The sequence below is a fragment of the Mytilus galloprovincialis genome, chromosome 11 (assembly GCF_965363235.1).
Source record: "Mytilus galloprovincialis chromosome 11, xbMytGall1.hap1.1, whole genome shotgun sequence".
Taxonomy (NCBI): Eukaryota; Metazoa; Mollusca; class Bivalvia; order Mytilida; family Mytilidae; genus Mytilus; species Mytilus galloprovincialis.
In genome coordinates this window covers 5,705,439-5,728,925 of record NC_134848.1, presented here as the reverse complement: position 1 = coordinate 5,728,925, position 23,487 = coordinate 5,705,439, and the positions used below count along the sequence as shown (strand labels likewise).

At 34.8% G+C, this 23,487-nt stretch overlaps 2 protein-coding genes across 4 annotated transcripts in view; one reads left to right on the top strand and one right to left on the bottom strand.

Moving 5' to 3' along the window:
• The window catches only part of LOC143051535 (uncharacterized), a 342,484-nt gene that overhangs the window by 237,443 nt on the left and 81,554 nt on the right, over positions 1–23,487 (top strand). The window lies entirely within an intron of this gene.
• On the bottom strand, positions 9,457–14,973 carry LOC143050960 (uncharacterized). Of its 3 annotated transcripts, none has more exons than XM_076224053.1 (5): positions 14,175–14,263; positions 13,675–13,751; positions 12,592–12,663; positions 11,542–11,641; positions 9,457–10,203 (listed from the first exon to the last, which is right to left on the bottom strand). In XM_076224053.1, exons 1-5 carry the CDS (start codon positions 14,221–14,223, stop codon positions 10,151–10,153), a joined length of 351 nt encoding a protein of 116 aa, XP_076080168.1. In that variant the 5' UTR covers positions 14,224–14,263; the 3' UTR covers positions 9,457–10,150. The 3 variants fall into 3 exon arrangements, with proteins under 3 accessions (XP_076080168.1, XP_076080167.1, XP_076080165.1); XM_076224052.1 differs by lacking the exon at positions 14,175–14,263 and adding an exon at positions 14,670–14,973 and having other exon boundaries at positions 10,179–10,289; XM_076224050.1 differs by having other exon boundaries at positions 10,179–10,289.

The window sequence follows — 23,487 nt, the reverse complement described above, 5'->3', positions numbered from 1 at the left end:
GTGAACAAAACAAACAGACATAATAGGTAAAAATGTCAAAAATAGGGGTACAGCAGTCCACAATGAATTATATTCTTATTCACCTAAAAAACAAAAGATGTCAAAAACGAAAAAAAAAACCCAAACAATATTTTTGCAAATGATCAATTTATACATAGGTGAAAGATACCAAAGACATATTCAAGCTCATAAAGTCGGAGACAATCTGACAAAGACATGGCCAAAAAAAGATGACAAAAAGTCAAACAACAGTATACAAAACACAACATAGAAAACAAAACTGAGCAGCACAAAGCCTACCAAATACAGTGAAAGGAATGAACTTTGATTAAATATCTCTTTTTTTATATGTAAGGTTAAATTGCATTTTTATGCCCCCGCTGAAGCGGAGTGGGCATTAAGTTTTACCCTTGTCCGTGTGTACATCCGTACGTTCGTACATCCCAAAATTGGTTTCCGTTCTCTTACTTTAGTTTGCCTCTACCAAATGTTATGAAACTTATACACAATGCTCATTACCACAAAACACAGATCAAGTTTGAATTTCTGTTGAGTCACGTCAACAGTTCTAGAATTATACCCCTTTAAAAAAATGAAAGAATTGCAGATTTTGTATACGCCCGTTTACAAGACGAATTCCGGTATACCGTTGTACGTCTGCCCTTCTGTCCGTCCATCGTCAACATATCATGGCTGACATTAACTCAAAAACGCTTTAACCAATTTGCATAAAACGTTTGTGAATTGTTTATATCTATTGACGTGAGCTCCCTATCGTTTTTATAAATTCTAGATTTTACGTTTCCGAGTTATTGGGTTTTATTAATTAAAAAAAGGGGGAGTTTCCAGTTTTCGGACAATAACTCAAGAATGCTTTCACTGTGACCAACTTGCAAGAAATGTTGGTTAATTTGTTATATCTACTGACATGATCTCCCTTTTGATTTTTATAAATTTTAGATTTTAGGTTTCCAAGTTACGTGGTTTTATTCATAAAAAAGGGGGATTTTCCAGTTTTCGGAAAATAACCTGAAAAATGCTTTCAGCAGTTCTCATGAAACTTTAATGAATTGTTAATATCTTTTGATGTAAGCTCCCTTTAGAAGTTTATAAATTGTAGTTATTTACAGTCTGACAACATATTTACTCAGAAATCTTTAATTGAATATAAATTCAATTCATATGATATAAATTTCAAGTTGTTTGACTACATTTATTCAGATACCTATAATAAGTCAAATATTTAATTACAATCCAAAATCAGACCTGTATCAAGCTTGAATATCGTGTCTATTTTTGCCCCAACTGTTCAGGGGTTGACCTCTGTGGGCGTATGCTGCGCTCAGCGAAGCAGTTTACTCGTTTCTTTTCTCTAACTTTAGTTTGTTTTAACCAAATGTTATGAAACTCATACACAAGGGTTATTACCACAAAATACAGATCAAATTAGAATTTTGGTTTGCGTCACTTTTACTGTTCTAGAGCTATCCTCCTTCACAAATGGAAAAAAAAATGCTATATTTTTGGTTTCCGTTCATTACTTTAGTTTGCTTCAACCAGATGTTCTGAAACTTATACACACTAAGTATTACCACAACACTCATATCAAGTACAATTTTGGGTAGCGTCACTTTTACCGTTCTACTTTATATGACATGCAAGAGGGAGCATCATCTGTGTCCCATGGACACATTCCCCATTTAGTTAGAAAGGTTTAGTAAAATGTTCTTGAAAAAGGGTGGCTTGTACATAATTGACAAAAATATTCCACATGGAATAACCTGAGTAACTCACATACATCATGTTTATCAGTAAGATTTCAATCATCGTTTTCATCTGGAGTTTTGATAAATTCACATTTTAGGATCATACGAAACATGGTAGTGATATATCCCGGCTACAATACAAGACATAACAGTTATATATTTTCCCTTTTTAGAGTCACAAATATGACACATGCATAGAAAATTTACAAGTATTTTTCCAAATGTTGGCTTTCTATGGCCTCTCTCCCCTTCTAATAACCCTTGATCTGCACCTGCCCCTAATGGATGCTTGCATCTCCTTTATATCAATGAATTCGAAATTAAGCAAAGTGTATCGAAATATATTGATTTTCTGCTGGCTTCTTCTTCTTTTTGCAACTTCCCCCTATGGTTAGAAGCACATCAATTGCTTAATTATTCACAGTGGGCTTATATTACTCGGTCGAAAATAGTTAAAATCACTTTAGTATAAAACGCAATTGCGTATTTAAAAGACGATGGGCTTATATTACACAGAAGATAATAAAAGTTATTCACTGTGTTATAACGTTTTACTCCGAATTTTCCAATAGTCTAAAATCTAAAATATTCCTGATTGACTTTATGACGATAGTAAAACCGTGGGATATTCTTTTCTTCCTGTAAGTGTTGTTTTTGTTGCCTGTAGTTTATTACAGTTGTAGGGATTTTTCTTAATTTCTTGTGAGTCTGGGTTATAATTGTTGAGGTTGTTGCTTGTAGTTTATTGCAGTTGTAGGATTTTTTCTTTTCTTCTTGTGAGTTTTGGTTATAATCTTTGTTGTTGTTTCCTGTAGTTTCCTGTGTCACGGTACTTGTCTATCCCAAATTCATGTATTTGGTTTTGATGTTATGTTTGTTATTCTCGTGGGATTTTGTCTGATGCTTGGTCTGTTTCTGTGTGTGTTACATTTCAGTGTTGTGTCGTTGTTCTCCTCTTATATTTAATGCGTTTCCCTCGGTTTTAGTTTGTTTCCCCGATTTTGTTTTTTGTCCATGGATTTATGAGTTTTGAACAGCGGTATACTACTGTTGTCTTTATTTATAACTGTTTACGGATTTTCTTTTTTTCTTGTGCGTATGGGTTATAATATGTTGTTGTTGTTGCCTGGAATGTATTACTGTTGTAGGGATTTTTTGTTCTTCTTGTGAGTTTGGGTTATAAGTGTTGAGGTTGTTGCTTGTAGTTTATTACAGTTGTAGGAATTTTCTTTTCTTTTTGTAAGTTTGGGTTTTAAATGTTGTTGTTGTTGCCTGTAGTTTATTACAGTTGTAGGAATTTTTCTTTTCTTCTTGTGAGTTTGGGTATTAAATGTTGTTGTTGTTACCTGTAGTTTATTACAGTTGTAGGAACTTTTCTTTTCTTCTTGTGAGTTTGGGTTATAAGTGTTGAGGTTGTTGCTTGTAGTTTATTACAGTTGTAGGAATTTTCTTTTCTTTTTGTGAGTTTGGGTTTTAAATGTTGTTGTTGTTGCCTGTAGTTTATTACAGTTGTAGGAATTTTATTTTCTTCTTGTGAGTTTGGGTATTAAATGTTATTATTATTGCCTGTAGTTTATTACAGTTGTAGGAATTTTTCTTTTCTTCTTGTGAGTTTGGGTTTTAAATGTTGTTGTTGCCTGTAGTTTACTACAGTTGTAGACATTTTTCTTTTCTTCTTGTGAGTTTGGATTATAAATGTTGTTGTTGTTGCCTGTAGTTTATTACAGTTGTAGGAATTTTCTTTTCTTCTTGTGAGTTTGGGTATTAAATGTTATTATTGTTGCCTGTAGTTTATTACAGTTGTAGGAATTTTCTTTTCTTCTTGTGAGTTTGGGTATTAAATGTTATTATTGTTGCCTGTAGTTTATTACAGTTGTAGGAATTTTTCTTTTCTTCTTGTGAGTTTGGGTATTAAATGTTATTATCGTTGCCTGTAGTTTATTACAGTTGAAGGAATTTTTCTTTTCTTCTTGTGAGTTTGGGTCTTAAATGTTGTTGTTGCCTGTAGTTTATTACAGTTGTAGGATTTTTTGTTCATCTTGTGAGTTTGGGTTATAAGTGTTTAGGTTGTTGCTTGTAGTTTATTACAGTTGTAGGAATTTTTCTTTTCTTCTTGGGAGTTTGGGTCTTAAATGTTGTTGTTGTTGCCTGTAGTTTATTACAGTTAAAGGAATTTTTCTTTTCTTCTTGTGAGTTTGGGTCTTAAATGTTGTTGTTGTTGCCTGTAGTTTATTACAGTTGTAGGAATTTTTCTTTCTTCTTGTGAGTTTGGGTCTTAAATGTTGTTGTTGTTGCCTGTAGTTTATTACAGTTGTAAAAATTTTTCTTAATTTCTTGTGAGTCTGGGTTATAATTGTTGAGGTTGTTGCTTGTAGTTTATTGCAGTTGTAGGATTTTTTTTTCTTCTTGTGAGTTTTGGTTATAATTGTTGTTGTTGTTTCCTGTAGTTTATAACTGTTTAGGGATTTTCTTTTTTTCTTGTGCGTATGGGTTATAATATGTTGTTGTTGTTGCCTGTAGTTTATTACAGTTGTAGGAATTTTCTTTTCTTCTTGTGAGTTTGGGTATTAAATGTTATTATTGTTGCCTGTAGTTTATTACAGTTGTAGGAATTTTCTTTTCTTCCTAATGTGGTGCAAGTTATAATTTTATTATGACATTCGTGTCGTTGTTCATTGATTCTAGTACGGAGATCACCGCTTATGTCAAATTCGAGGTATAAGTCTGAAAAGGGGACAGAGGAAGCCGTGTCTGTTGTTCATTGATTCTAGTACGGAGATCACCGCTTATGTCAAATTCGAGGTATAAGTCTGAAAAGGGAACGGAGGAAGTCGTTTCTGTTGTTCATTGATTCTAGTACGGAGATCACCGCTTATGTCAAATTCGAGGTATAAGTCTGAAAAGGAGACAGAGGAAGCCGTGTCTGTTGTTCATTGATTCTAGTACGGAGATCACCGCTTATGTCAAATTCGAGGTATAAGTCTGAAAAGGGAACGGAGGAAGTCGTTTCTGTTGTTCATTGATTCTAGTACGGAGATCACCGCTTATGTCAAATTCGAGGTATAAGTCTGAAAAGGAGACAGAGGAAGCCGTGTCTGTTGTTCATTGATTCTAGTACGGAGATCACCGCTTATGTCAAATTCGAGGTATAAGTCTGAAAAGGGAACAGAGGAAGCCGTGTCTGTTGTTCATTGATTCTAGTACGGAGATCACCGCTTATGTCAAATTCGAGGTATAAGTCTGAAAAGGGAACGGAGGAAGCCGTGTCTGTTGTTCATTGATTCTAGTACGGAGATCACCGCTTATGTCAAATTCGAGGTATAAGTCTGAAAAGGAGACAGAGGAAGCCGTGTCTGTTGTTCATTGATTCTAGTACGGAGATCACCGCTTATGTCAAATTCGAGGTATAAGTCTGAAAAGGAGACAGAGGAAGCCGTGTCTGTTGTTTATTGATTCTAGTACGGAGATCACCGCTTATGTCAAATTCGAGGTATAAGTCTGAAAAGGGAACGGAGGAAGCCGTGTCTGTTGTTCATTGATTCTAGTACGGAGATCACCGCTTATGTCAAATTCGAGGTATAAGTCTGAAAAGGGAACGGAGGAAGCCGTGTCTGTTGTTTATTGATTCTAGTACGGAGATCACCGCTTATGTCAAATTCGAGGTATAAGTCTGAAAAGGAGACAGAGGAAGCCGTGTCTGTTGTTCATTGATTCTAGTACGGAGATCACCGCTTATGTCAAATTCGAGGTATAAGTCTGAAAAGGAGACAGAGGAAGCCGTGTCTGTTGTTCATTGATTCTAGTACGGAGATCACCGCTTATGTCAAATTCGAGGTATAAGTCTGAAAAGGAGACAGAGGAAGCCGTGTCTGTTGTTCATTGATTCTAGTACGGAGATCACCGCTTATGTCAAATTCGAGGTATAAGTCTGAAAAGGAGACAGAGGAAGCCGTGTCTGTTGTTTATTGATTCTAGTACGGAGATCACCGCTTATGTCAAATTCGAGGTATAAGTCTGAGAAGGGAACGGAGGAAGCCGTGTCTGTTGTTTATTGATTCTAGTACGGAGATCACCTCTTATGTCAAATTCAAGGTATAAGTCTGAAAAGGAGACAGAGGAAGCCGTGTCTGTTGTTTATTGATTCTAGTACGGAGATCACCGCTTATGTCAAATTCGAGGTATAAGTCTGAAAAGGGAACGGAGGAAGCCGTGTCTGTTGTTCATTGATTCTAGTACGGAGATCACCGCTTATGTCAAATTCGAGGTATAAGTCTGAAAAGGGAACGGAGGAAGCCGTGTCTGTTGTTTATTGATTCTAGTACGGAGATCACCTCTTATGTCAAATTCAAGGTATAAGTCTGAAAAGGAGACAGAGGAAGCCGTGTCTGTTGTTTATTGATTCTAGTACGGAGATCACCGCTTATGTCAAATTCGAGGTATAAGTCTGAAAAGGGAACGGAGGAAGCCGTGTCTGTTGTTCATTGATTCTAGTACGGAGATCACCGCTTATGTCAAATTCGAGGTATAAGTCTGAAAAGGGAACGGAATTGCCGTGTCTGTTGTTTATTGATTCTAGTACGGAGATCACCTCTTATGTCAAATTCAAGGTATAAGTCTGAAAAGGAGACAGAGGAAGCCGTGTCTGTTGTTTATTGATTCTAGTACGTAGATCACCGCTTATGTCAAATTCGAGGTATAAGTCTGAAAAGGGAACGGAGGAAGCCGTGTCTGTTGTTCATTGATTCTAGTACGGAGATCACCGCTTATGTCAAATTCGAGGTATAAGTCTGAAAAGGAGACAGAGGAAGCCGTGTCTGTTGTTTATTGATTCTAGTACGGAGATCACCGCTTATGTCAAATTCAAGGTATAAGTCTGAAAAGGAGACAGAGGAAGCCGTGTCTGTTGTTTATTGATTCTAGTACGGAGATCACCGCTTATGTCAAATTCAAGGTATAAGTCTGAAAAGGGAACGGAGGAAGCCGTGTCTGTTGTTCATTGATTCTAGTACGGAGATCACCGCTTATGTCAAATTCGAGGTATAAGTCTGAAAAGGGAACGGAGGAAGCCGTGTCTGTTGTTTATTGATTCTAGTACGGAGATCACCGCTTATGTCAAATTCAAGGTATAAGTCTGAAAAGGAGACAGAGGAAGCCGTGTCTGTTGTTTATTGATTCTAGTACGGAGATCACCGCTTATGTCAAATTCGAGGTATAAGTCTGAAAAGGAGACAGAGGAAGCCGCGTCTGTTGTTTATTGATTCTAGTACGGAGATCACCGCTTATGTCAAATTCAAGGTATAAGTCTGAAAAGGAGACAGAGGAAGCCGTGTCTGTTGTTTATTGATTCTAGTACGGAGATCACTGCTTATGTCAAATTCAAGGTATAAGTCTGAAAAGGGAACGGAGGAAGCCGTGTCTGTTGTTCATTGATTCTAGTACGGAGATCACCGCTTATGTCAAATTCGAGGTATAAGTCTGAAAAGGGAACGGAGGAAGCCGTGTCTGTTGTTTATTGATTCTAGTACGGAGATCACCGCTTATGTCAAATTCAAGGTATAAGTCTGAAAAGGAGACAGAAGAAGCCGTGTCTGTTGTGTATTGATTCTAGTACGGAGATCAACGCTTATGTCAAATTCGAGGTATAAGTCTGAAAAGGGAACGGAGGAAGCCGTGTCTGTTGTTTATTGATTCTAGTACGGAGATCACCGCTTATGTCAAATTCAAGGTATAAGTCTGAAAAGGAGACAGAGGAAGCCGTGTCTGTTGTTTATTGATTCTAGTACGGAGATCACCGCTTATGTCAAATTCGAGGTATAAGTCTGAAAAGGGAACGGAGGAAGCCGTGTCTGTTGTTCATTGATTCTAGTACGGAGATCACCGCTTATGTCAAATTCGAGGTATAAGCCTGAAAAGGTAACGGAGGAAGCCGTGTCTGTAGTTTATTGATTCTAGTACGGAGATCACCGCTTATGTCAAATTCGAGGTATAAGTCTGAAAAGGGGACGGAGGAAGCCGTGTCTGTTGTTTATTGATTCTAGTACGGAGATCACAGCTTATGTCAAATTCGAGGTATAAGTCTGAAAAGGGGACACAGGAAGCCGTGTCTGTTATTCATTGATTCTAGTACGGAAATCACCGCTTATGTCAAATTCGAGGTATAAGTCTGAAAAGGAGACAGAGGAAGCCGTGTCTGTTGTTTATTGATTCTAGTACGGAGATCACAGCTTATGTCAAATTCGAGGTACAATTATAACTCTGAAAAGGGAACGGAGGAAGCCGTGTCTGTTGTTCATTGATTCTAGGGCGGAGATCACCGCTTATGTCAAATTCAAGGTATAAGTCTGAAAAGGAGACAGAGGAAGCCGTGTCTGTTGTTTATTGATTCTAGTACGGAGATCACCGCTTATGTCAAATTCAAGGTATAAGTCTGAAAAGGAGACAGAGGAAGCCGTGTCTGTTGTTTATTGATTCTAGTACGGAGATCACCGCTTATGTCAAATTCGAGGTATAAGTCTGAAAAGGGAACGGAGGAAGCCGTGTCTGTTGTTTATTGATTCTAGTACGGAGATCACCGCTTATGTCAAATTCGAGGTATTAGTCTGAAAAGGAGACAGAGGAAGCCGTGTGTGTTGTTTATTGATTCTAGTACGGAGATCACCGCTTATGTCAAATTCGAGGTATAAGTCTGAAAAGGGGACACAGGAAGCCGTGTCTGTTGTTTATTGATTCTAGTACGGAGATCACCGCTTATGTCAAATTCGAGGTATAAGTCTGAAAAGGGGACACAGGAAGCCGTGTCTGTTGTTTATTGATTCTAGTACGGGGATCACCGCTTTTGTCAAATTCGAGGTATAAGTCTGAAAAGGAGACATAGGAAGCCGTGTCTGTTGTTCATTGATTCTAGTACGGAGATCACCGCTTATGTCAAATTCGAGTTATAAGTCTGAAAAGGGAACGGAGGAAGCCGTGTCTGTTGTTTATTGATTCTAGTACGGAGATCACCGCTTATGTCAAATTCGAGGTATCAGTCTGAAAAGGGAACGGAGGAAGCCGTGTCTGATGTTTATTGATTCTAGTACGGAGATCACCGCTTATGTCAAATTCGAGGTATAAGTCTGAAAAGGGGACGGAGGAAGCCGTGTCTGTTGTTTATTGATTTTAGTACGGAGATCACAGCTTATGTCAAATTCGAGGTATAAGTCTGAAAAGGGGACACAGGAAGCCGTGTCTGTTGTTCATTGATTCTAGTACGGAGATCACCGCTTATGTCAAATTCGAGGTATAAGTCTGAAAAGGAGACAGAGGAAGCCGTGTCTGTTGTTTATTGATTCTAGTACGGAGATCACCGCTTATGTCAAATTCGAGGTATAAATCTGAAAAGAGGACACAGGAAGCCGTGTCTGTTGTTTATTGATTCTAGTACGGAGATCACCGCTTATGTCAAATTCGAGGTATAAGTCTGAAAAGGGGACGGAGGAAGCCGTGTCTTTTGTTTATTGATTCTAGTACGGAGATCACAGCTTATGTCAAATTCGAGGTATAAGTCTGAAAAGGAGACAGAGGAAGCCGTGTCTGTTGTTTATTGATTCTAGTACGGAGATCACCGCTTATGTCAAATTCGAGGTATAAGTCTGAAAAGGGGACACAGGAAGCCGTGTCTGTTGTTTATTGATTCTAGTACGGAGATCACCGCTTATGTCAAATTCGAGGTATAAGTCTGAAAAGGAGACAGAGTAAGCCGTGTCTGTTGAAGTTTCCAGAAAATGAAGAAAATTCTCCAAACCAGACTTGGGGTCAATTACATTTGAATGTAATTAATTAAATTGCACATTACATGGAATCGAAACATATCATAAGATAAGTAGTGATTTAGATTACCTTCATTTAGATCTAGTTTATATTTTTAAAATGGTGTTGACAGTTTATTTATTTTTATTTTAACTTTTTAAACTTTTTGATACTATATTTTGTATATAAGAAAAAGAGAAGCATTGAATACATTGACATTCGTGTTGGGAATAATATACTACAACAAACAAATTGTAGATTTAATATTACAAACCGTTTTCTTCGTTATAAAGTTTTTTTACTTGTCGACTTTAAACTCTTTTCTTGAAATGTGTATTTTTATTTTGACATTGGTATATAAACTATATATATTGAAATGAGTCAACAATTATATGTTGATTTCTATAAGTATTGGTATGTAAGGCTTCTTGTCACACCCATTATAAGCAAATTATAGTTCTTTTATTAAGTATTTCATGAACTGGTCGGGTAACTCAAACTTTAAATAATTTTGTGAACTCTTTCAGCGTTTTGTGTTGAACTAGTAATATGTATTTCCCTTGACTATGTCACAGAATGTTTGTTCGGTCAATCTTTTAAAATATCAAGTGACACTTACCACAAATCCCGCCAGGACATAACAGATCCTCTACAAATAAATACACAAATCCCGCCAGGACATAACAGATCCTCTACAAATAAATACACAAATCCCGCCAGGACATAACAGATCCTCTACAAATAAATACACAAATAAATATAATGCAATAGAAACACATTCACAAAGTACATTTAATTCTTGTAAATGGTAAATGCGTGTTTGAAATATCAAGTAAGTTCCTTTATTTCAACAGTATTTAATTATTTGTATTTTAATACCCGTTGATTTCCACTGAAAAGTTGTACTAATAATACTCGCATGTTGGTATTTTTAAGGTAGATCATCGGTATATATTTCCCAAGATAGAATTTTCGTTTACTTTGCCAAAATGACAATTTAACTGTTCTTATCATAAATATAATTAAAAGGTCACCGTGCTAATTTTTAAACTATGAGTCGTTCTGAATTGCCTAAATTTGGTTTGAGTGATCAAGAAAAAACACATTTTTGTGCATAAAAAGAAATCTATGAGCTAGATTTTTGAAATATATTGTTAGAAGATAGATTTTATGATATGTTTTAAGAAAATAAAAAGGAAAGATGGTCAGTGATGGTTTTACCGAACTAGTTTTCTTGCTACAAGTAAACGTTAGAAAATTGTGTAAATTTTTACTTAAAGAGTTATCTCCTCTTAAATTGCTCAGTTGACAACATTGTTTTTAAAATACAAATGTTTGGTATTTGTTTGAATATATCAGCAAGTTTTCTTCATATGAAAAAACCCAGTCTAACCAATGAAATTGCACAACTGTCTACTAATTTGCAGATTTGGGCAAATAACTAGACTGATTGTATATTGCGATAGTACGATCCAAGCTGTCGGTATACCATAAATATACCTCAAATAGACTGTCCTTTGTGTTTAAGTAAATCTTCTTTGTTTTCAGTGTAATGACATGTTAAATGTAAAATATATTTACGAGTTGAATGCTTCTTTTTGTAACTTTATTGGGGTGTAATTGCGTTGACCTAAGTAAATTTTTTAAAATGCTCGCACGGTCAACGCTTTTATACCCCTATGAAGTTACAAAAAGAAGCATTCAATACTTATAATTACATTTTTTAGCCAGAATCATGAAAACATGATTTTTATTAGGGTTCTATTTAATTTACATGTGCACTTTATTGTTGGACCTCTTGTCATCATGAATGATAAATTTTATTATGTAATGAAGTTGATTCAGGAATAACGCGTGATATCAGTGTAGCCAATCAAACTAACGTATTATAATGTCGCATACATCTAATGCAATTATATAACATGTAAAATACAAATAACACGTAAAATGTAAAATATATATAACATGTAAAATGTAAAATAATTACTGTTACAATTGTCTGTATCGCAGCACCTTGTTATTGAGGAAGGCGAACTCACTAAAATACGACGTCCAACACCGTGGACAATATTGAAGTACTGACAAGTCTAAAATATAAACAAATAGTCAGTTACTGACAAGTCTAAAATATAACAAATAGTCAGTTACTGACAAGTCTGAATTATAACAAATATAGTCAGTTACTGACAAGTCTGGATTATAAGCAAATAGTCAGTTATTGACAGGTCTGAATTATAAGCAAGTAGTCAGTTACTGACAAGTCTGGATTATAAGCAAATAGTCAGTTATTGACAAGTTTGAAAAATAACAAATATTCAGCAACTGACAAGTCTGAAAAATAACAAATATCAAAGTACTGACAAGTCTGAAGATAACAAATAATGAAGTACGAACTAGTCTCAAATATAACAAATATTCAGTTATTGACAAGTCAGAAAAATAGCAAATAGTCAGTTATTGACAAGTTTAAAAAATAACATATATTCAGCAACTGACAAGTCTGAAAAATAAAAAAATATCAAAGTACTGACAAGTTTGAAAAATAACCAATATCCAAGTACTGAAAAATCTGATATATAACAAATGTTTTTCATGTTTTTATAAATTTTCATTTGCTGCACACGAAGATTGATACAAGACAAGCTACAAATGATGTCTTGCCTATTGCCGCAACTAGTTATAGTAAAATATAAACAAGTACTTAAAATTTAATTTGAGGAAGAACTTATGTGAAATAAAAGAAATCAAAAAGTAATTATTGGTTATTTTTTAGTTAGAAGAACATTATTGTAGGAACCCAATAAGCTTAAAATATTGATAGGATCTGCTTAAAATTTTGGTAAATGAGCTTTTGAAAGCTAATGAAGTCTAAAATATACCCCAAAATGGGTTCTTTATAGCAAAATGTTTTACCTTGTATAAGAGAAAAAATAAGGTCCAAACATTTGAAAAAAAAATCCAAACCTCACATCAATAAGTGTGACTAACAAAGTTCTATAACTGCTACATAAAATTATAAAATAAATCTCAATCTTACCGACTTTGCAAAACAACCTAGGTTGAAGAACAGGTCTCCATTCAACTTTGGATTCTGTGAAACCATACATATCTGTGAACATTATTGATATTGTATAATATGAACACAAATGATACTAGGCCCCAAGGGTGACTGGGGTATAGAAATATGGTCATTTGGTCTTCTCCCGACCGGCTGTAAAACGCTTGCCGAAGTGGGGCGTCCGTTTGGCTGTGCGGGATGTATCAAGTTCGCAGTCACGTCCGGTCAGAAGTGGGACGTTAAATCCGATGCCTCGTGTAAAGAGAGTGCCACGCTCTATGCACGTTAAGAACCCTTGCAACAACTCTTTGAGGGGTCCGTAGGTGGCCTGTTGCAAGGCAAAATTTGTGTCCCTATCCACATACCCTCATTTTCTAGTGGCAGTCCAAATTTCCTTGACCATCATCCCAGATGGCCTCTTTTGTATCTACCTACCTATTGTATTTATTGTGAACTTGTTCTCGTCCTGAATATGCATGAAATATTTGCCACTGGACGTTAAGCAACCAACAATCAATCAATCAATCAAATGATACTATTGTGAGGGGTCAATTGAAAACTTTTAAGACATTAAGGGTTTTGAGCAAAAGTTGGATGATCAAGTATATTTGCCTGTTTGTAGTGAACAGATTCTTACACAACTCATTAAAAAGTACGATTTTTGTCCGATTAAAAAGTGTTGATTGTTGATAAGATGTTGTACAAGATCTGTTAGGAAATACTTAATGTCAACAGAAACCAAATGTCAATGTAATACACCACACTCTAACTAGAAATGGTGTGCATACATGTAGCAGAGTATCAACACAAGTTGCTTAAAGGATAAACAACTTTAAAAGAAAACTTTGAAAAGTCTTTTTCGTTTGACCAAACAATGTCATAGTAATCTCCACCCTCAGAAGCGGCTGTACCAACACATTTGATTTTACAGTCATCTCTTGCAACATTTTTTGAACATCCCTCGACGGATATTCGACTAATATGTAAAGACAAAAACTGTTACCACTACACCAAATCAAACCTCTAAAACAGAAAGAAAAAAATGAAAGGATAGAGACTTACTTCATCTGCCTGACAGTTTGCTGTTTGATAGCAATGTGCAGGTTGATCAACAGAATCACATTTATAACAGGTCACAGCTGTATAAAATCAAAACAAAGATAAAAAATACATATCTACAGATACAGAACAATTATCTATTTATATGTTTTGGAGCTTATAGTATGACGTGCATTTTCACTGAACTAGTGCACACTTTTTTTTAGAGGTAAGCTGAGGACCACCTCCGGGTGTGGGACATTCTCGCTATGTTGAAGACCCATTTGTGGCTTTCGGCTGTTGTTTGCCGTTTTGTCGGGTTGGTGTCTCATTGACATTTTCCCCATTTCCATTCTCAATTTTATCTCCATACAAATAAAAACATCATAGACAGATACCAGATTAAATTAGTGTACTCATGACCACCGTTTCGACTACAAAAGTCTCATCAGTGACGTTGGAATCGAAAAGGTTAAAAGGTCAAATATAATACGAATTTGAAGAACGAACATATATGTACATACCAAAAGACAGACGGACACAAGTTAATCCGTACAATAGAAATAACAGCATATTGATAAGACCCTTACAATAAGTTCATCTTATCTTGTAGTTTATGTGTGTATGTATAGTTCATTTAGTCGTACTTGTAAAATCTTATTCAATATAAACATAGAAGTATATACTACTTAAGGTAATGCATAAGGATATTTAAAACATGATACACTTAATAATGGTACAATAATAATGCACATTTGATAAAATTAATATTAACAATATTCAATAGTAAACCAACATCGTGTAAAATATTCAAGCTTTGAACTGCTCTGTTGTACGTACAATTATTCGAACTGAATAATCGATAACGTGAATTGAAATTCTTAAACATTTTTTTAAGTCGTTACGAAAGCATAGAGCAAACTCCAAAATAATACATCAAACTATATGTAAAATATCAGGAAGACAACATTAGGAAAATCTTGTAGGTTCAAAATGAAGATATAAAACAATAAAATCACCTGCGTAATCATATTTCAAATTTTCACACATAAATATTATCATACTTAGTTACGACAACGCATTCCTAGTTAAGAACGTGGCAGTTTTTCCGACGTAGTCGGTATAGTTTCGGTTTGTGCCCTTTGAACTTAAGGACGCTTAACTATGGCAACAGAATACGCATGCTCGAAAATCCTTTCTGTGATTGGACAAAATGCTGTCATGTTGGGTGATTTGGTTGTGTTTGAAAAAACGTCTCGTTAATTATAACGTGATGGAAGGCAAGTGAAAAACTATAAATATTTGAACTAGATCTTACAAGGATTGATATTTTTATTAAAATGATTGTTTCTCCAATAGCTCTTTGCATCCGTGACAGTTGGTTATTCGGGACAATTATATAATTTTTAATGTAAACTTTGTTGTACGAACGTTCATGACTTTTAGAACGCACCTACGCATGTGAGATTTCCGCGGGGTTTTGGTGAATGTAAATAGAAAGGTACGAGGACCGAGAATACTGAACACAAACAGAGAAAACGTTATTTAAATGGTATCTTTGTGCTTTTGAAGGTTATCGAAATGATAGTTTAAACATACACAAATTTAAATACGTCGAATATCTTTTTTAAAGATAGTTCTTGTTTTTACATTCGTTTGCTGTAATTGAGCTTTTGCCATTTGATAAGATACTTTCCGTTTTGAAATCCCTTTCTATTCTTTTTTTGTTTTTGTTATTTTACTTTTTTTCTTTCACAGCTCAAATCACAACACATGAAAGGTTAAATAAAAGACCATTTACTCTTGGTTGAAATTTCAATATTTCAAAATTTATCAACAGCAATATATGTATACGAAAAAGTGTAGACTACATTTTTGGTGATGTCTCATAGACCGAAACTTTCATCAGCCCTGACACACCGAATACCAGGCTTATAATTTGTTACCTCATTGTTCGGACTTAACCTGTTCTTTGCTACAAAAGACAGCACATAACTTTGGGGTTCGTGTTGTTTATTCTTTAGTTTTCTATGTTGTGTCATGTGTACTATAGTTTTTCTGTTTGTCTTTTTCATTTTTAGCCATGGCGTTGTCAGTTTTATATATAGACATAGAGAATATTACATGGCAAAATCCGTATCATATGTCGTATCATCCCGAGACTCCAATATCAGCCCAAGGGCCTTTAGGCCCGAGGGATGATATTGGTCGAGGGTGATACGGCATGTGATACGGATTTTGCCATGTATTATACGCTTTATCATATATTTCAACAGAAGAGTATTATATTATATGAACTGTTTTCTGATCCATAGCACTGGGTTACCTTCAGTTCTACTTTTGTCTTGTTTCAAAGGCCTTAAAAGAACTGCTCAATTACTTATCCGAAGCACCTGGGTTACCTTACAATTTGCGTGCTGTTGTTTTAAAAATATTTTGTTTATTATTGTATTAATTTGTGTGTTTTGTATTTTTCATAGTTGCATTTAGTGTGCCAAAAAATATGAAAACTTGACGTTCGTGACGTCACATACAATATGAAAACTCGACGTTCGTGACGTCACATACCAAACAATGACGTCATTCAAAAAATTTACCTATTTTGAGGAAAATTTTTCTTAAGCCAAAAAAAAACCAAAACTGACTTAATGTAAAAAAAAAAAAAAAAAAAAAAAAAGGAGGGGTGTGATAAAGGGTATGCGATAAAGGGTAGGGGTGTGATAAAGGGTATGCGATAAAGGGTGCGCATCAAAGTTGCGCGATATGGATTAAACAGCAGGCTATTTATCACATATGCAAAACTACTGTATTTACTACTAAACATATGATAGTTAATACTAGTAGTTAAAGCATAATAAGAAAATAACATGACCATAAAAATGCGATTATGTTATGAATCTTAATATCTAACCTTAATTTGGTTTTAATCTGATTATAGATGATTTTATTGTACGCTGCAATGTATGGACAGCCTGAGCTGGTACAGACAAACAATATATCAAAATATAATAAAAGTTTGTGCGTGTCACTTTAAATTTTCAAACTTTTCTATGTTGTGCCATGTGTACTATTGTTTGTCTGTTTGTCTTTTTTTATTTTTAGCCATGGCGTTGTCAGTTTATTTTCGATTTATGAGTTTGATTGTCCCTTTGGTATCTTTCGTCCCTCTTTTATCAACTTCAAGGTTAATCTAGAAATACACTTTTGTTTTCGAAACTACTTTAAAATTAACTTTCTTACTTGTTTTTTTCACACTACTGCGCTAGGTAAGGGGGATGGTTGCGATTCGACTAACATTTTAGTGGCTGTCGTTTGTTGAGGTGGTTCATAAATAAAGGCAACAATAGTTTACCGCTAATCGAAATTCATAAATCGATAGCGAAAAAAAAACCGGGTTACAAACTAAAACTGAGGGAAACGTATCAAATATAAGAGAACTAATACACAACAGAAACACAACATTAAAATGTAACACACACAAAAACGAACTATAATATAACAATGGCCATTTTCCTGACTTGGTACAGGGCATTTTAAGAAAAAAATGGTGGGTTGAACATGGTTTTGTGGCACGCAAAGCTCCCGTTTTAATGGCGATGTTTATTATAGCATTGAAATGACAACATGTCATGACAGGACTACAATAAATAAATAGGAGAAAATATAAGACAGAGAAACAAACGAATAATAGCCAACAAAAGGTACCAGGTTAACAATTTAACACGCCAGACGTGCGCCACGTCCCCACAAAACTAACCAGCGACGCTCGATTAAAAAGCCTGAAAGCTAAAACAAGCACAAAGCCAAAGATCACCGAGGACCAAAAGTTCCAAAACGTTGTGACCAATACGGCCAGGGTTATCCGTCTGGGACAAGAACATCCTTACTATTAAGAATTATTGATGCCCTTGCAAACAGTAAATTCTATAAAATGACCATACAACAGATATACATGATTAAACTGAAGTGGTGACTAGCTATAGAATAAAAACGAATACGTTACAAAAATACACTATGGTATCAGCTTAATGGACTGCTAGACAGGAAAGAATACAATTATTCGTATTGATTAAATACGATATTATTTTTTTGTTCTTTAATTATTTCCTGATTACTTCATTTGTGTTTTAGTTAAATTCCTTAGTTATATACCTTCTGCTGTTGTCTGTTCTATGGTCGGGTTGTTGTCTCTTTGACACATTCCCCATTTCCATTCTCAATTTTATTTAGTAAATGATCACAAGGCGACTGAGAGACTCTTGAAGCAAAAATCATTATGATCGGCATCCATGCTTATGCACACGAACTAACTACGTTTTACAAAAGAGAACTATACCAACCAGTAAAAATATACCGAAATCCGGGGAAAATTTAAAACGGAAAATCCCTAGTCAAAAGACAAAATCAAAAGCTCAAACACATCAAACGAATTAAAATCAACTGTCATATATCTGACTTTGTACAGACATGTTCTTATGTAGAAAAACGTAGACTAAACCTTGTTTTATAGCTAGCTTAACCTTAATCTATCACTTCTATGACAGTATGTATATTGCTTGATCAAATGGTCTCTTTTTGCAATTTTTGTGTGTGCATAGTGAAAATAATGTGATCCCAATAATAATTGGAGTCAAGTTTATAAATGAAGGGGTACAATTTAATCAAAGATAATTACAAATAGAACGAATTGACATTTCATTTCTCTAATACATTATGTTGGTTATCTGCAATTAGACATAATAAATTCATTATTCAATCCATTTTTCCAAATTAATTTAGGGAATTGGCAGCTGAAAAACTCCTCCGTACATTGTATTTTTAAAGGATTACATGTATGAATGTTATTTCTTTTACTTTTTCAGCTTTTGATTTTTGAATCTTCAAAATTAAATGATGTGGTTTCTAAAAATAGGATGAAATTCAAGTTTTTTGATATACCTGTCTTATTTTTATAACAAAATGTAAACAACAAAAATGATTGACCACTATTTCAATTACTGCTAGGTTTAAATATACGAATGACAATATATTTATAATAGTTGTTTTCCATACCCCAGGTCTACCCCCTCAAAGAACACTGACTTTTGGGGGATAAACGGGCAACAATTAAATATACTAAACATTTAAGAATTTTGACAGCTGATTGTAAATTTTTACATTCTTCAGATCGACACATAGTCAAAATAAAACTAACATATGAATAACACGGGTAATCAAATTAAATGCTTTGCAATTGGCCGTTTCAGAATCTAAAGCATCATGGGTAATTTCATTGTTCGTACCCCAAAGTGAAAATAACGTTACGTCATTGGTTGAATTTCCATTGTTTATAACGTTTTAAACCAATCAAAACGCTTTGGTGTACACTTTTGAAAATATAACCCAGGATGCATTAGATTCTGAAACGGCGAAATTGAAACGAATAGACAACAACTGTCGTATTCCTGACTTGGTACAGGCATTTTCAAATGTAGAAAATGGTGGATTTAAATAAATTATTTTTCTCCACTCCTATAACAAATTTGTCAACATGAATTTATAAGTCATTCACACTTGAGCAAAGAATTATTTACGGTATTTCTTTTTACAATTGGACAGTCATACCAGTTTCCATATGTGATACATCTTCCATAGCGTGAAACTTACTGCTACGATACTATTTTAAGCTACCATAATGTTTTATCAACAGGTGATCCTAATGATCGCGAGGAACCCCCACCTCCTCCTGACCCACCGTACCCAAACATTTGACCAGTAATTGTTTATATTTTTAATGTGTTACTTGGATGGAGAGTTGTTTAACTGGCACTCATACCACATCATCTAAAATCTGAACAAAATTTCATAATTAGAGCTTTTGCATAGGTACTATTTATGTTCAAAAAGTCTGTAGTACTGGAAATCTACTTGAAATATTCAATACAGTATGGTCTGATTAAACGATTTTTGCCTTTTTAGTGAAACTAGAACACACCCGCGAAATCGCGGGCATATACAGCTTGTGACCTGTTGTAGGATGGAGAATTTCATAAAAGGGTATCAAAAGACCTTTCCCTTTTTCCAAAGTCCGATATTTGTTTCCTTTCTGTTGAATTTAATTATTTTCGTGTTTCTGTCCTCAGACCACAATTATTCTTCTCCTTTGCTACAATGCATCTTTTGGTAAAAGTCAAATTGAATTAACAATTTGCAACGCTTCAAACATGAAATAATTGTAACTGCTTATATATTTATAGACCATTATTAGTCTAATAAAATATGCTTCTTGGACAATCCATCAGTGCTTTTTCTTTTGAGAGCCTTATTAACATGCTAATGGTAGGATATGAATCTTGTATAAATGACTAAGACCGACTAAGGCTAATTTAAGGGGTGGTCGGAGGGGTCATGATCCCGAAATCCCGGGCTTAAAAACATGAAATCCCGAGATGCAGAATTTAAAGAAATTCATATCCCGAAATCCAAAAATATATTCCTGCATCCCGTAAGGATAAATCCCCAAATCCCGAACTTAAAAACGTCCCGAAAAAGGTCCTGCTTCCCTCTAACCTCCACCTTACTTTCATGTTTGCCAAATCACTACTTTCACTTTCAACAATAAATTGTTATGCCCCATTTATCGGCATTATGTTTTCTATTCTGTGCATCAGAGCGTTCGTTCGTTCGTTCGTCCGTCCGTCTGTCCCGCTTCAGGTTAAAAAATTTGGTCGAGATAGTTTTTGATGAAGTCCAATCAACTCGAAACTTAGTAAATATTGTGCCGATGTGGCATCCGTTTACTATGGACACATTCTTGAGGCTTGTTTAGGGGGGGGTATCAATATCCCATATCCCATTAAGTTTTTATCCCAATAATCCGTATCCCTATAATGTTTACCCCTAATATCCCAATAAATATTTTTTTACAAATATCCCATATCCCTAAAACTATTTTGAAATATCCCAAAAAATCATTATAAATTCATTCCCAAGCATGCAAGTTCAATAACTCAAAATTTAACACAAGAAAGCTTTCTGCTAATGTACCTACATTACACTTAACTGAACATTGCAATATTTTTACAGCAGGCAAAATTTGCACAACCCTTGTTTTGCAAAGAAATAAGACAACATTTGACTCTGTGATCTTGACCTTTATGAATTACATAGATCCCAATATTTTTGTTACTTTTTTTTTAATTTCCTTCCTCACAACACCAGTAATAGAAAGAAAATATATTAATTTACATTGATTATTTAGTAATTATTCGTTATTAACATAGTTTATACAGCGAAACATCTACTTTTTTATATGGGACGTGCTCTGACGTCCCTCGGCCCAAGCTTGTCTGGCAAAACAGCCGTTGCACATCAGAACAATCTGTGAAACGTGGAGACCTCTGAAGATCCTCACCACGCCACGTAAAAAATAAGAGGTATAAAATATCCTGTAATCATATAAAGCATCAAAACAAATGAAAACATTGACAACAATAAGGCTTAACTCATCAGATGGATACATCTAACAAAAATCTATGATTATTTCAAGAAAATTATCAATGCATATGAGCATATAATATAAAAAAAGATGTGGTATGATTGCCAATGAGACAACTCTTCACAAGAGACCACGTGACACAGAAATTAACAACTATAGGTCACCGTACGACCTTCAACAATGAGCAAAGCTCATACCTCATAGTTAGCTATAAAAAGACCTGAAATGACAAATGTAGAACAATTCAAACGAGAAAACTAACGGCCTAATTTATGTATAAAAAAATGATCAAAAACAAATATGTAACACAGCAACAAACGACAACCACTGAATTAAAGACTCCCGACTTTGGACAGGCACATACATACAGAATGTGGCGAGGCTAAACATGTTAGCGGGATCCCAACCCTCCCCTTAACCTGGGACAGTGGTGTAACAGTACAACATTAGAACGAGCTATACAAATCAGTTGAAAAAGGCTTAACTCATCAGATGGATACATATAGAAACACATCTAACAAAAACAGAGAGTGGACGTGACCGAGTACTTGTACATCCCATCAACAAAAAGACACTAAGTACAGATCTGAGAGTACTTGCAGTTACTGACAGCTAGTTCAAAGCCAATTACAACTAATAAAAAGTAATGCATCTGAGACTAAATTATCAATCATTACACATCCAACATCCAATGGCACGGTAAACAACATCTCCGTAAAAATGAGGATGTGCTATCTCGTTTAAAATATTTTTTTTGCAGGTAGAACCAAACTTCAAAACCAAATCTAGAATTTAGTAAAGATTTTAAATGGTTTGTGGTAACTAAATTCCTGACTTAATATTATTTACCAGTAATGCATAGATTTCGTTCATTAAAATCCAAATCGTTACAACAGACACGGACATAGCGGAGGTGTTGTGATATACAAACACTGTAAGATAGTGCCAAAGGAACATCACCATCCAAAAAAGGAAAATTAACAATAAGGAACGATGTATGGAAAGCAAAACAAATACTTTTAAAATTATCAGTACATATGAGCATATAAATATCGAAAATAGATCAATACTTTTCGCTTGGGTTTGGATGACTTTTAAATAAAACGACCATTAACTCAATTAAAATCAACAAAGCACTAAAATGACCTTTAATATTTAACTTTTTGGGGCAATTTTATCAAGTGAGATGTAAATGTTTCTGTACTTAACTTTTAAATTCCACATTTTTTTTCATGTTAAAAATTCAATATCCTTATAAATGCATCAATATCCCATATCCCATTTACTTTTAGGACAAATATCCCGTATCCCTAAAATTAAAATGGCAAATATCCCGTATCCCAATATACCCTATACAAGCCTCATTCTTGTTTCCACATGTTTTACTTAATTTAATATATATGCAAATGGTAATACCCCTTCAATAGTAAACATTTCAAAGAAAACAGTAGACAGAATACAGAGTCTCTATATATTAAAGTAGTAAAATCGTAGTTTACATGTAGATAAACGCGAAAAATAATTGCCCCCCCCCCCCCACCCCGCAAGGAGTTATAATAGTCATGATATAGAGAACCTTCTGATTGGCTCATTTATTTTTCATTTTTGTTATCTATCATACGATTGGTTGTACTTGTGCATGTTTCAAACCAAACTCCGAAACAGTGGTGACGTTGCTTCGCTAAAGTGAACGTAGCGTAAAGAGGACGTAACCGCTGTTTCGGAGTTCGGTTTCAAACCGAAAGTCTTATCTATGACTTAATGTCAGTCTGATGACGGAATCAATATCCGGACTCCTTTTTTGTTGTTTTTCTCCAAAAATAACTTAATCTGAATAATCATAAGAATGGATGACAAATGCGACTATGCGTGTTACCTATAGAACACAGAGGCTTGATGGTTTATTTGTCGTGGAGGGAAGAGAAGCGACACACAAAATGAGGTCTTCTCGTTTAATAGTATAGAAACTTGAATGCAATTTTAGTCTCAACAGGCTTATATTTAAACCACTTGCTATCCTACAGAAGAAAAGAAAGATATGTGAAATGAAACAGGTACAATTGACATTGTAAAGTGCTTTTGATACAAATTTAGTGAGGTCTTTATTATGGATTTCAAATTTTATGTACCAAGCTCCCCACTTTTGACTTCATCTAAACAGGCCGTTAGACAAGGGTCATTTATACAACACATTATCAGACGATTATGACACAATTTTTAACGATACATTAAGGAATTATAACTGTGCAGCTATTATGCACTTTGATAAGCTGGCGACAAACAAAATCTTTTCAAGAACACACACACACACACACAAATGTATAAACTCAATTCGCCATACACTGCGTTGAGCGGAGTTA